The following is a 15,225-nucleotide window of genomic DNA, read 5'->3' as shown; positions in this document are numbered from 1 at the left end:
TACTCTCTGAATGGGATAACACTACTCTCTGAATGAGATAACACTACTCTCTGAGTGAGATAACACTACTCTCTGAGTGAGATAACACTACTCTCTGAATGAGATAACACTTCTCTCTGAGTGAGATAACACTACTCTCTGAATGACATAACACTACTCTCTGAATGAGATAACACTACTCTCTGAGTGAGATAACACTACTCTCTGAATGAGATAACACTCACATGTTCAGTGTGTGCATTCCAAATTGAACACTTCTTTTGACCATGACCCATAGGGCACTATAGATGGAAAAGGGTGCCATTTGGGACAGAGTGTGACAGTGAATGGGAAGGCTACAGTATAAAAGGCTCCCTCAACAAAAGTACTCATATCTCATTAATCTCAAAATGCGCTGCCTCACTAAATCTGAAAAGGCAGAGTGCTGGTCCATTCTTTCTGCAGGTTGGTTTTGCCTGGGGGCATTTTGGGGTTTTGCTCCTCTGGTTTCGCTGCTATGGGTGAAGTCTCTCGGGTGAATCCTCCCTTGGCTTGTTAACAATAAGTAGGCAGGCAACAGATACATTCCAGACAGTGTTCGTGTTCAGTTCACACAGACAGTCCATGTTTTTGGTGCTGACAGTCTCAGACAACCTGTTTTGTGTGTTTCTGTGTGTGTTGTTCTGTTCTTGCTCTACTGTCGGTGCAAGGAAGACACCAGGAGAAAGAACTTGTCAAGCAGCATTACTTTTTACACTTGACAAGATACAGTTTATGTTAACGCTGTTGATGTTAGTGTTGTATGAGTGTTGTATGTTGTATGTTATTGTGTGATGTATAAGTGTTGTATGTTATTGTATGATGTATAAGTGTTGTATGTTGTTGTATGAGTGTTGTATGAGTGTTGTATGAGTGTTGTATGTTGTATGTTATTGTATGACGTATAAGTGTTGTATGTTGTTGTATGAGTGTTGTATGTTATTGTATGATGTATAAGTGTTGTATGTTATTGTATGAGTGTTGTATGAGTGTTGTATGAGTGTTGTATGTTGTATGTTATTGTATGATGTATAAGTGTTGTATGTTATTGTATGATGTATAAGTGTTGTATGTTGTTGTATGATGTATAAGTGTTGTATGTTATTGTATGATGTATAAGTGTTGTATGTTGTTGTATGAGTGTTGTATTATGTATGTATGAGTGTTGTATGTGGAAGAGGCTGCATCCTTTAGTCATGTTATCTTGTTCCTGAAAAAGAAACAGTATTCAAAAATACAAGCTACAGTTGTACTATTTAAAAAAATGGTTTTATTTATCCGTTATTTATTTATCTGTACTATTAATACAGTGGGTCCCTCCTAAATGGCACCCTATTCAATAGATAGTGCCCTACTATGGGCCCTGGTCAGAAGTAGTGCACTATATAGGGAATAGGGTGCCATTTGGGACACATACTGTGTGTTTGGAAATGGCCGTCATCTTTAACTGGCCGAGCAGAGGAGACACTGTCTGATGTGGTTGATCATGTGACGTCAATGAGTAGAATGACGGTGATTTACAGTAATGCCAACATCAAAACAGGGTCATGGGGATTAGCTGTGTGTCTTATTCAACGGGCACCGACGATCTGTCACAGATTTAGGGATCGACTCGGTACATTACAATATTTTAATTAACTCTGTAATCGACTATTAACTCTAACCTACTCTCAACATGTGCAGGAAGTTGCGTTACAGATGAGCACGGTTAAAAAACAGAACGCGACAGACATGTTTCACACATTTCTTGAGCTTGAGACATGACATCATTTAAATGTAGAACAGGTTCACACACTGTAACCTGACACCTCGGATTATGAAACATGTCAGGTGCGTCGTTTCATCTTCACAAAGGGAAGCTGCGTACCTCCGTCAGGACCTTCTCTTCCTTCCTGTTTACTTTAACTAAAGAAAACCCTGCCACTGAAACTATATTTAATCATGTAAGCTCAGACCTAAATAAATAGACAATATATCACTGTCTCTTCCTATATGATACTAAGAGAGTGATAGCCAGGCATGTTGACATCTCACACGTGACGATCTGTGCCGTCCCAGAGAGGAGGTGAGTGCATGTTACAGCCATTACCTCCATCATCACACTGCTCCCAGTAATGTGGAGTGTCAGAGCCAGCGCCATCTTAGAGAACAGCTCACCAGGTACAGGCAACACTACCTTCCTGGCTTCAACATGTCTAGTGAAGGGAAACCACAAAGTAACTATTACTGTACAACAATAACCTACATGGTGTTATTCTAAAGGCCCAGACCGTTAGATGCAGGGTTGAGTCAATCAATTCTGTTTGAACTTCCTGAATGACAGAAGATTACGGTGTAAACGTGGCTTTCATTTGTACACATTCAAATGAGACATGGTGAAAGTGTTTCCTATGAAGCAGATCTCCCTGTCTATGGTGGTGACTGGTGATTGAAGGAAACTGATTGAAAAGGAAACTGATTATTTAAACAGATTAATCTGTTTGTTTTTTTAAATAAATTGAGCAACCTGTTTCTTTATTGAAACAAGGAAGTGAATCAGAGGAATTGTCCCAGGAAGTATAGACATGTCAATGACTAAATAGGCAGACATCCTGGCCTGTGGTGGAAATCCAGACTGACAGTAGTCTCTCTAGCCTGTCACATCAGAGAACTGTCATGACTTTGGAAGCTCAGGACGGTAGATTATGTTCAACCACACACTGTGGTTCTAGCTCTGCCTATGATGAAAATGTTTTAACGTTAATAGTGAGGAATAAACACTAAATGTCTCCTCTATGTTCCTGCTCTCTTCTCCTAGGAAACAGTCGGACACGAGCCAGATAACTGGACTGTATTTGGTGTCCTCCTTGTGTTACTGCCTGCTCACCCGTGCTTTAACCTCGCCCGGAAAACAGGACCTCTTTGTCTTGGGTTACGTCACATTGAATGGCCACCTAATTGATCTGAAGGCTGGGATTCTTTTTAAAAATGTTTTATGAACTTTTATTTAAAACAAGGCAAGTCTGTTAAGAACAAATTCTGATTTATAATGCCGGCCTACCAAGAGACAAAAGGCTTTCTACTGGGACTGGCGCTGGAATAAAAAATAAAACTGTAGTACAAAACACACATCACAACAAGAGATACCACAACACTTGATAAAGAGAGACCTAAGACACCACAACACTACATAAAGAGAGACCTAAGACACCACAACACTACATAAAGAGAGAGCTAAGACACCACAACACCACATAAAGAGAGAGCTAAGACACCACAACACTTGATAAAGAGAGAGCTAAGACACCACAACACTACATAAAGAGAGACCTAAGACACCACAACACTACATAAAGAGACCTAAGACACCACAACATTACATAAAGAGATACCTACGACACCACAACACTACATAAAGAGAGACCTAAGACACCACAACACTACATAAAGAGACCTACGACACCACAACACTACATAAAGAGAGACCTAAGACACCACAACACTACATAAAGAGAGACCTAAGACACCACAACACTACATAAAGAGAGACCTACGACACCACAACACTACATAAAGAGAGACCTACGACACCACAACACTACATAAAGAGAGACCTACGACACCACAACACTACATAAAGAGAGACCTAAGACACCACAACACTACATAAAGAGAGACCTACGACACCACAACACTACATAAAGAGAGACCTACGACACCACAACACTACATAAAGAGAGACCTACGACACCACAACACTACATAAAGAGAGACCTACGACACCACAACACTACATAAAGAGAGACCTACGACACCACAACACTACATAAAGAGAGACCTAAGACACCACAACACTACATAAAGAGAGACCTACGACACCACAACACTACATAAAGAGAGACCTAAGACACCACAACACTACATAAAGAGACCTACGACACCACAACACTACATAAAGAGAGACCTAAGACACCACAACACCACATAAAGAGAGACCTAAGACACCACAACACTACATAAAGAGAGACCTACGACACCACAACACTACATAAAGAGAGACCTAAGACACCACAACACTACATAAAGAGAGAGCTAAGACACCACAACACTACATAAAGAGAGAGCTAAGTCACCACAACACCACATAAAGAGAGACCTAAGACACCAAAACACTACATAAAGAGAGACCTAAGACAACAACACAGCATGGCAGCAACACATGACACATGAACTCTGTCTCTCATGCTGCTGACCAGTCTGACAGAGAAGGAAAGAATACTGCCCCTGCAAGCTGGAGGAGTGATATCCATCCCTCTTTTTACATGTATATGAAAATACATAGTAACAATTTCTTGTTTCCTCAGTGCAGAATGAGGGGTTGGCGTTGACTGTTACTGTACATTTACCACCATGTAGGGCCTTTTTCCCAGACAGCGATTAAGCCTATATAGTCCTGGACAAAAAATAACTTTCAATGGAGATTCTCTGTTGAGATGTATTGTTAGTCCATTACTGGACCTAAACTGTGTCTGGGAAACCGTCCCATAGTGCTTAAAATGTAATATAGGATCTCAGCTATTGCCTCTTTTAAAGTGCACATTCAAGCGTTGGTCAGAGTCACAGAATCCCTTTTATAAATCAATCTAAAGTTTCAGTCAGTGCGGGCAATTGACTTCAGTGTATTCTCCACTCTGGTGTTTTACAGCACTCTTTGTGCCTCCGCCCTCGCATGGCAAAGTTTTGACTTGGTCAGCCTAATCTGGGATCGGCCCGGACTTCCATTTCAGTGCGGGAGAAATTAGATCGCCCAATTAATCCCAGAGTTTTATCCATCAATCACTTGATGTTTTGCCCAGTGAGATGTCGTCTTCCCATGTATAAATGAAGTGTCACAGCTCCATAATTAATCTACACTTGATGCTGGTCCAGTAACATGTCACTGGTCCACTATCTGGATGGAATATTACCAGGATATTGAATAAGACTATTGTCTCTCTGGTGTCAACAACAGATGAACTAGAAATCACTTCAATGACAAGATATTTCACTAGTCATAATGTAACAGACATTGTTTAAAACTATACAGAACATCTTCTTGCTTTAGGACTGTAAATGTATTAGGAAGGAGGTACATACAGTATATTATACAGTATATCACAAAAGTGAGTACACCCCTCACATTTTTGTAAATATTTGAGTATATCTTTTCATGTGACAACACTGAAGAAATGACACTTTGCAACAATGTAAAGTAGTGAGTGTACAGCTTGTATAACAGTGTAAATTTGCTGTCCCCTCAAAATAACTCAACACACAGCCATTAATGTCTAAACCACTGGCAACAAAAGGGAGTACACCCCTAAGTGAAAATGTCCAAATTGGGCCCAATTAGCCATTTTCCCTCCCCGGTGTCATGTGACTCATTAGTGTTACAAGGTCTCAGGTGTGAATGGGGAGCAGGTGTGTTAAATTTGGTGTCATCGCTCTCACACTCCCTCATACTGACTGGTCACTGGAAGTTCAACATGGCACCTCATGGCAAAGAACTCTCTGAGGATCGGAAAAAAATAATTGTTGCTCTATATAAAGATGGCCTGGGCTATAAGACGATTGCCAAGACCCTGAAACTGAGCTGCAGCACGGTGGCCAAGACCATACAGCGGTTTAACTGGACAGGTTCCACTCAGAACAGGCCTCGCCATGGTCGACCAAAGAAGCTGAGTGCACGTGCTCAGCGTCATATCCAGTGGTTGTCTTTGGGAAATAGACGTATGAGTGCTGCCAGCATTGCTGCAGAGGTTGAAGGGGTGGGGGGGGGGGGGTCAGCTTGTCAGTGCTCAGACCATACGCCGTACACTGCATCAAATTGGTCTGCATGGCTGTCGTCCCAGAAGGAAGCCTATTCTAAAGATGATGCACAAGAAAGCCTGCAGTTTGCTGAAGACAAGCAGACTAAGGACATGGATTACTGGAACCATGTCCTGTGGTCTGATGAGACCAAGATAAACTTATTTGGTTCAGATGGTGTCAAGCATGTGTGGCGGCAACCAGGTGAGGAGTACAAAGACAAGTGTGTCTTGCCTGGTGGTGGGAGTGTCAGGGTCTGGGGCTGCATGAGTGCTGCCGGCACTGGGGAGCTACAGTTCATTGAGGGAAACATGAATGCCAACATGTACTGTGACACACTGAAGCAGAGCATGATCCCCTCCCTTCGGAGACTGGGCCGCAGGGCAGTATTCCAACATGATAACGACCCCAAACACACCTCCAAGACGACCACTGCCTTGCTAAAGAAGCTGAGGGTAAAGGTGATGCACTGGCCAAGCATGTCTCCAGACCTAAACCCTATTGAGCATCTGTGGGACATCCTCAAATGGAAGGTGGAGGAGTGCAAGGTCTCTAACATCCACCAGCTCAGTGATGTCGTCATGGAGGAGTGGAAGAGGACTCCAGTGGCAATCTGTGAAGCTCTGGTGAACTCCAGGCCCAAGAGGGTTAAGACAGTGCTGGAAAATGATGGTGGCCACACAAAATATTGACACTTTGGGCCCAATTTGGACATTTTCACATAGGGGTGTACTCACTTTTGTTGCCAGTGGTTTAGATATTAATGGCTGTGTGTTGAGTTATTTTGAGGGAACAGCAAATTTACACGGTTATACAAGCTGTACACGCACTACTTTACATTGTAGCAAAGTGCCATTTCTTCAGTGTTGTCACATGAAAAGATATACTCATATTTACAAAAATGTGAGGGGTGTACTCACTTTTATGATATACTGTTCTTCTATTTTAAGCCAGAATGTATGTAGTCATAACATTCACCTGTAATACCAAACAGAAACAGGATAGACATCCTGAGCTTCCCCGTTGCCAACGCCAACAGATAAAGACTAAAGACCATACAATGCAACTCCCAGTTGAAACCAGCTTAAATAAACAGAGGAGAGAAAGTCAAACTAAAAAGGTCAACAAGAGTAAGTCAACAGAAAACACACAGCCAGGAAATTATAGGACAAGATTCAGTCATATATAGGGTTCAAGGACAGGATTCAATCATATATAGGGTTCAAGGACAGGATTCAATCATATATAGGGTTCAAGGACAGGATTCAATCATATATAGGGTTCAAGGACAGGATTCAATCATATATAGGGTTCAAGGGCAGGATTCAATCATATATAGGGTTCATATAGGGTTCAAGGACAGGATTCATTGCTTATAAATTGGGGAGTTAGGATTGGGAGTTTCAGATGAATTTCAGCTTCAGGTCTTTTAACTGAAGGGTTTCCTCTGTGGATACAATCTGTCTGTACAGAGAATGTGATCTAGGCCTATGTAATTAAAGTGTTATTGCCATGGTAAATCAAGTCGTTTCAATCATGAACAGACTTCAGTATTAGGGTCAATGCACGTCCCTAACGGAACCCAAATATTCTCATTTATCTTTAACTGAACGGATGTGACATGTTAGAGACCAAAGTGAACCGCATGACACTACTCGTAGTATCTTGTCACATTATTACACTACCCACAATGCAAGACACAGACCCTTACTGCTCACTATCCCTGCTACTCTTACAAGACATGTGATTCACAACATAAATAATTGATCTTCTTCTCAATTGACTACTTTAGTTGACAAATCATTGAAAATAGTCATATATTACTTATCTGTCAAAATGTAAGTGATATTAATTCATACTTCATACACACCAGGTCACCATTTCAGTTATATATTACTTATCTGTCAAAATGTAAGTGATATTAATTCATACACACCAGGTCACCATTTCAGTTATATATTACTTATCTGTCTAAATGTAAGTGATATTAATTCATACACACCAGGTCACCATTTCAGTAATATATTACTTATCTGTCAAAATGTAAGTGATATTAATTCATACACACCAGGTCACCATTTCAGTTATATATTACTTATCTGTCAAAATGTAAGTGATATTAATTCATACACACCAGGTCACCATTTCAGTAATATATCATCATTGTGAAATATTATATTTCTGAAAAATCACAACAAGGTTGTTTTACATTATATTACATATTTAAAATATATTTTAACATAATATGCTATTTTCAAGTAGACAAAACTAAATGCACTGAAAAAGGTTTGAGTGTATGGGCTTAAGACACGGAGTTAAAAAATAGCAATGTGAATACTGAGGATTGGATCTGGCAGATAAAACAAATGTGATCCCTTCCAACCTTAACTAAAATGAGCGTAAATACAGCTAAAATAAACGTAAATAAATGTCAAATGTAATAAAAAACCAGGGGGATTTCATGTAACATTGTAACATAAAATATAAAAGGTATGAAACCGTGTGACAACTGGAAGTGCTAACTCTACTGTATGTTGCCTCACTATTAATGTCAAATCAATAACAAGCGCTATCACATAGTGTCAAACAGAAAAACCCAAAGTAACAGACCTCAATATAGTTTCTGCTGTTTGGTCTTAAGAAATTATGTCAAAGGAAGCAGATATCTGTTAGACAAAATATCAAAATGAAACCTTTATAAAACTCATGTAAAGATACATATGGTTAATATGGCTGAGATATATGTTCGTTTGCATCCTGTGTAACAGAATCTGTCCATACACTGGTTCTGGCTTTGTATGAACAAAATCTAGCAATATAGTTTAAGTATCTAGCCACAATGAATAATTAAATATAGGTATAATTATGTTTACGACATGAACTGAACTCTAAGAAGAAACTCTGACAAAGTGGGCAAAGACGACATGACACAAGAACAAGAACAAACAGACTTCATCTTCGCCTCCCCCTCTCCATCGTAACAAGGACCTCCATATTCAAAGATAGTGGGAACTGCAGTAAGCTTGATCAAAGGGCCTCTGTGGCCTCAGTTCTACAGTTGTTACCCATTTGAGCTCTCCAGCGTGCTCATTCTTCTCCTCAGTGGGGTTCTATGGTTCTATGGTTTGGGGAAGGCTGAGACCCTGAGGATCTCCAGACAGTTGACTGCGATTAGCGCCCCGGTCAGCTGCCTCCACTGTCTGGTGATTGGGCTCTTCATCTTGTCTAGGGCCAGGTGGAGGTCCTGGATCATGTCCTGGTAGCCCTCCCCGTACAGCTGGCTCCATGAGTACAGGAAGTCATAGGCAGGTTTCCACATAGACTACAATAGAGAGAGGAGGATCCACAAGTTCAGTTGATAGATTCTCGAACTATCAACTAACTATCAAATCAGAGTTTATTCGTCATATGCACAGGATACGCAGGGTGTAAATGGTACAATGAAAGCAGTTGAAATAAATCTACAGCACATCTATAATGGACTATACAAAAAAAGTATTGGTACAGCCTCCCTAATCGTTGTCTGTTGATCCAATGAGATCACGAAGGGGTGATCTCCTAAGAACAACACATTTTCCTAAATAGAACAAATAAAAGTCAAATGAACTAACCACGACGCTAACTTCTCCACTCTTCCCCCGGTGTGGTGCCTCGTAAGCAGCGATCTGAGCACTGGAGAGTTTCCCCAGCCTCTCAGCGAGCTCCCTCCACCTGATACCCAGCTCCACCGCTGTGGACAGGATGACCGTGTTCTGGATCAGATGAGCCACTAGAGCCTGAGAGTCCATCTTCAACAGACCCTAGGATGGAAAAAGCAACATATAAAACACTTACTTGAAATGCAACAAATGAAGCGCAATTGGAAAAGAGAAAAAGTTATTCAAAACAAAGGTCAAGCTGGTTTGAAGATTCTTCTCTAAACCGGAATACTATCAAACATGTCCCGTCCTTTCTACACTTACGATCATGAGCTTGTGCTGGAACTTCTTCTTGCTGTTCTCAGTGTGGCAGTCCTCCTTCAGTTTCTCCAGCACGCAGGCCACCTTCTCGGCTTCTGTTTCAGCATGTCTCCGTGTGATTGTGTCCAGCAACAGGCTCGAGTAGCCCAGGGCATCAGCGAAGCCCCTCCAGCTGGGGATGTGTTCAGTCACCAGTGTCTGGATGTCTGAGTAGATGTAGGTGAGCTTCTTGAACGGCAGTGCCATGTTGTCCAAGAGGGTCTCGGTGGTGAAGTCAGTGCCGTTGAAGTCGATCACTTGGTCTCGGGTGATGAGCTTGACGTTCTTGCAATGGACCAGGCCGGTCCTGCCTCGGAGGAAGCCGATGTACCACTCCTTGACTTTGGACTGGCCCACCGACCTCACGGTCTCTCTGGAGAGGAGAGCCACGGTGTCACCCTTGAAGTACTCCAGGAGGTACTCCACTCGCGGTTGCCGGAGCACTGACTTCAGTGCCACCCCGTAACACTGCACCTTCACAGGTCTGGTCCAGAATTTGGGGAACTCTGGGACGGATTCCTCCGGTATAGATAGCGATTGACACATGTTGTTTCGCACGGGATCTCGCTTTTCAGAGTGAATAGGTGCCGCTGCAGGGGAAGACACCTGGAACTCTGCTACTGTGACGCTGTTTGAATCCCTCACCTGGAGGCATAGTTTAAAGGAATCCATCTCCCCATTGCCCATCTTGGCCAGCTCAAGAGGCAGGTGAATGACTTTACCCAGTTTGAGTAGCCCTTGTTTCACCTCTTTCCTTTTATCCTGGGCTTTGACTTCGAACTTTGACGCTAAGACGGAAGTCGCAATGTGTAGGTCATTCAGTCTCTCTGGGCTAAACTGGTGCTTCTCCCAGAGCTGTAGCACCAGAGGGGGCAAGTTTCTGTTGCCCCTGTGGATGTCTGAGAACGGAAGCCTCGGTGGAACGTTATCGTGGCAAGAGACGACCACGACCACTTTGAAAGATGGATGGATATACTTTGGGCCATAAACGGCGACGGTGACTTGACGATCCAGGTAATCCCAAACGGATGTAGCAGGGGGCTGGATAACCGAGGCCTCTGCGGCTACAATAACATAGAAATTAGACTTTAAGTCTTGAAGACTCATCTGCATGATGTTCTTGTAAATGTAACAGTCCTTGACTTTCTGATAAGGTCCCTCTCTCTTGTTGGACACTAGTCCCACAAATGTGGTCATGACCTGACTTATCGGATCCTTCTTGACCTCCGCGACCATTTTCATTTCCAGCGTGATGGATTCCTTTCCGCTCGTGTTGCTGAGACTCACCTCCAGGAGCGGACTCACGGTTGTCATGTAGTTGTTGTTCAGCCCGTGAGGGGGCTCCAGGATGGCTTTCAGTGCAACCTCCTGAACCTCCCCAGCAGGAACATGGCCCTCTGGGATATGGACGGTAATATCAGAGTCTGGTAACTGTAGTGACCCTCCGCTGTGACCTATCTTGCAGACTATCTGAGAGTCGGTGGCTTGGGTCTGGGCCCATCCAGGACTCTGACTCATCAGGCCTAGGTCAAGACATGACCTCGTTAGCTGCCTGTGACTCAACCAGGCCATTTTGTACGCCTCCCGGTCATTTTTCAACCACTCAAAATCTGCATTCAGAAATGGGCCTGCTGACAATTTGAAGCCATTTTCCCTTTTCGGTTCCTTTCTCTCCTGGTCGTCGAGAATATCCGAGGCACTCCTCCATCTTCCTGATTGTCTTATGCTCTTTTGCTTCGTATCCGCAAAATGGGCGAAGTTTGTTTCGTCCGAAGATGTGCTACTGGCGTCAAAGTTCTCAGTGTCAAACAGAGTCGAAGGTTCATCTTTCTGTACTGAGAGATCAGCATTGCTTAGTGTTTTGTCATTGTTTGTGTGTAAAATGTCATCCAAAAACGGATTGGATATAGACAGTTTGTTCCAGAATGGATTTGTGGTTTGACTTCCATGTTTGACCTCCGGCTGCAACACAGGCCACTCTGAATGTTTTGTCACTTGATTTATTATGTAACTACTCCCTGTGAAAATACAAAATATCTGTGTCAAATCAAAGCCTTACTTACTAATATAAAACATACATATGAGAGCATGGTAAAATCACACAGAATGGGCTTCAATACTGGTTGTTGCTCTTTAAAGAGGCATTATTTTAAACGAGGGTACCACTCAAAGGAGCTACTGTACAAAACACATAATGCAATCCTCTATTTGAAACTGTTTCATAACCAGGGTTGCAAACATCTAGTAACTTTCCCAAGACTACCAAGCTTTCCAAAAATCCTGTTTCTGGATTTCCTGCTTATTCTCTTCTGATTCCGTGAATCTTCCAACTGGAATCTCTGGAAAACCTGGGAAAGTTACCCGATTTTTGGAAACCTATTAATGACATCTAGTTCAAAGACAATATATTTCATAAACGTTAGAGTAGGCTACCATTTAAATTGTTGATGTTCAGCGTTCCAGTGTCATCTAGATCAATCAACGTCCCCTCAGATTTGCTCCTAATGAGACTTCCTTGGCGACGAAATGACTTTGCTCTGACAGCTGCCATCTTTACATCTGTAAACAATAAGATTCATAAGTTACACACACAATTACTACACCTCAAATTGCAATCAGTTGGCATAATAATATAGAGTACACAGCATAACCTATATAATATTTTTCAGAATTCGGAGGGTTGCCGTGGCTCGAATTCGGGTCCAGCGGCTGTGAAGCCAAGACATTAACCGTTATGCCAAGAGGTCCGAACCACTTGACAAGGTCGCTAGGTGTCGAGTTAAGGTCGCTAAAATATATTGGCCAATGTTATATGTTTTCTACCCTGGCTGTTTATTCTATAAAACGTGGCTACAAACATGATAGTTTAAGAATACGGATAAAGTAGCCTACAGCGGAATCTAAAAAAAAGCCTATGAAAACACAGAGAAACAACATATCTAGATAGGCCTACAGTTTCTTTCGTTTACCAAAAGTTGTTTTGTAGTAGGGCTGGCCGATATCTCAAATTCATATTTTTGGGCCCGATTGCCCAGCCCTATGCCATTGCTAGTCATTTTCCTCCACACTGGTTCACACCTGAGATTCTTTACCTGGGGCTACCTGTGGGATTAGTTTGAGGTAACCTATTTTACAGAGCATAAATTCATTCAGGCTGTAATTTGTTTGCGTAAAGGGATACTTCTTATGATTCATGTATACCCTATGTTGCTGTCGCAGTGAGTCAGTAATAATTAATTTGGGTTGTACACGAGTGCACACAAACAGGTTGCTCTTGTCTGGGATTCAACAATCAGTTATTCCGCAAAGCCGATTCTTGAATGTGTGTGTGGGTGGGTAGCCAACCCTCCTGTCGAATTTCACCTTCTCGTTATCTCGAAATACAGAAGCCTTGTTCAGGCGCACCTGTTGGATAGCCTACCTTATCGTTGAGAAAATATATAGAGACAGAGCTAGCTGTGAATAAACCATCATCATCGACAAACCATCATCAAAATTTGGCTACATACAGTATGACTATTGTAATAGTTGTTTTTTCACATGTAGAAATGCTGCTCCTCTGTCTATGCCAGATTTACAAAGATACTGTTTCCGCAGAGTCAACAGGTGTATTACAAACGCTCGCTTGTGCGCTTCAACTACGGTAAACCAGTGGCTATGTAGTTCTGTAAGATGACATATATATATAATAATAAATAAATATATAGCGTCGATGTCAAACTTTCAAACACAAGATAGACCTACCTGTACTATGTTCATACAAATGTTATGATTCCGTTCAGCTACTAGATTTGCACACTTGCCTACAATTTCCAGCGTCGGTAGAAAGAGCAGAAATATTGTAACAATACTTACTTACCATGTCTCGCCAAACTGTGTATCAGAGATGTCGGGGAATCTCACTTTTGATCCATGGTAATAAGGTTTCCGCCATAGCCTTATTTAGACACTAACCAAATCATATCTTTACACCTTCACGCCACAACTCTCGGCTTCTGTTTGCTTTGAAACTACAAGCATTCCGGGACTAGTAGTTCAAAACAATGAGGCTACTCTTAAAATGAGCTGGTTTAACTTTATTATACAACTACAATATCCGTAATGCAATCCTGTATTTACGCAAAGAGTGTTGCAACACCTGAAACTGCAGCAGAAACTAGGTCGGTTCAGTGTTCTGTCATTACGGTAGAGATACTTTTTTTTTCTCCCGCGGATGCAATTATGTGAAGGGCAGACAGTTCAATTAAAATTGGCTCATCATGCATAATCATTTAAGCTATTATAAATAATGGGTCATAATAACACATGTATAAGCTATTTACTAATTGCTTTAAACAAAGAGTTTTGATTAGAAGTTATATATTGTGTTACTCAATTAGTGCATTTAGTGTATGTGTTTGGACATACCTACTCACTCAAGGGTTTTTCTTAATTTTTTACTATTTTCTACATTGTAGATCAATAGTGAAGACATCAAAACTATGAAATAACACATATGTAATCATGTAGTAACCCAAAAAGTGTTAAACAAATCCAAATATATTTGAGATTTGAGATTACACATTGTAGAAAATAGTAAAAATAAAGAAAAACCCTTGAATGAGTTGGTGTGTCCAAACTTTTGGCTAATACTGTATGTGAATAACATTGTGATCCTCTCTCTTAGTATAAACGTGGGTGTTTCTTCCAGCCAATGCCATACAATTATCCTTCCGTGGCCTCCAATTGCTCTTAAATACAAGTAAAACTAAATGCATGCTCTTCAACCGATCGCTGCCTGCACCTGCCCGCCTGTCCAACATCACTACTCTGGACGGCTCTGACTTAGAATACGTGGACAACTACAAATACCTAGGTGTCTGGTTAGATTGTAAACTCTCTTTCCAGACCCACATCCAACACCTCCAATCCAAAGTTAAATCTAGAATTGGCTTCCTATTTCGCAACAAATCATCCTTCACTCATGCTGCCAAACATACCCTTGTAAAACTGACCATCCTACCAATCCTCGACTTTGGCGATGTCATTTACAAAATAGCCTCCAATACCGTACTCAACAAATTGGATGCAATCTATCACAGTGCCATCTGTTTTGTCACCAAAGCCCCCATATACTACCCACCATTGCGACCTGTACGCTCTCGTTGGCTGGCCCTCGCTTCATACTCGTCGCCAAACCCACTGGCTCCATGTCATCTACAAGACCCTGCTAGGTAAAGTCCTCCCTTATCTCAGCTCGCTGGTCACCATAGCATCACCCACCTGTAGCACGCGCTCCAGCAGGTATATCTCTCTGGTCACCCCCAAAACCAATTCTTTCTTTCGCCGCCTCTCCTTCCAGTTCTCTGCTGCCAAAGACTGGAACGAACTGCAAAAATCTCTG

At 41.8% G+C, this 15,225-nt stretch overlaps 1 protein-coding gene across 2 annotated transcripts; it reads right to left on the bottom strand.

The window, feature by feature from the left end:
• Window positions 1–7,988: 7,988 nt before the first annotated feature.
• LOC139396898 (metastasis-associated in colon cancer protein 1-like) lies at window positions 7,989–13,840 on the bottom strand. 2 transcript variants are annotated; one of them, XM_071143827.1, is made up of 5 exons: window positions 13,702–13,840; window positions 12,276–12,401; window positions 9,807–11,860; window positions 9,456–9,644; window positions 7,989–9,166 (listed from the first exon to the last, which is right to left on the bottom strand). In XM_071143827.1, exons 2-5 carry the CDS (start codon window positions 12,391–12,393, stop codon window positions 8,963–8,965), a joined length of 2,565 nt encoding a protein of 854 aa, XP_070999928.1. In that variant the 5' UTR covers window positions 12,394–12,401; window positions 13,702–13,840; the 3' UTR covers window positions 7,989–8,962. The 2 variants fall into 2 exon arrangements, with proteins under 2 accessions (XP_070999928.1, XP_070999927.1); XM_071143826.1 differs by having other exon boundaries at window positions 8,828–9,166; window positions 13,698–13,833.
• Between the last annotated feature and the right edge of the window lie 1,385 nt (window positions 13,841–15,225).

The sequence above is a fragment of the Oncorhynchus clarkii genome, unplaced genomic scaffold (genome assembly GCF_045791955.1).
Source record: "Oncorhynchus clarkii lewisi isolate Uvic-CL-2024 unplaced genomic scaffold, UVic_Ocla_1.0 unplaced_contig_7591_pilon_pilon, whole genome shotgun sequence".
Lineage (NCBI taxonomy): Eukaryota > Metazoa > Chordata > Actinopteri > Salmoniformes > Salmonidae > Oncorhynchus > Oncorhynchus clarkii.
This window is presented reverse-complemented; position numbering and strand designations above follow the sequence as displayed.

Coding starts and splice junctions, on each gene's coding strand:
- LOC139396898 (XM_071143826.1), bottom strand. Junction 9,645..9,806: donor TCCAGCACAAGCTCATGATC/GTAAGTGTAGAA, acceptor TTTCCATCCTAG/GGTCTGTTGAAGATGGACTC. Junction 9,167..9,455: donor GTGGAGAAGTTAGCGTCGTG/GTTAGTTCATTT, acceptor TCTCTATTGTAG/TCTATGTGGAAACCTGCCTA.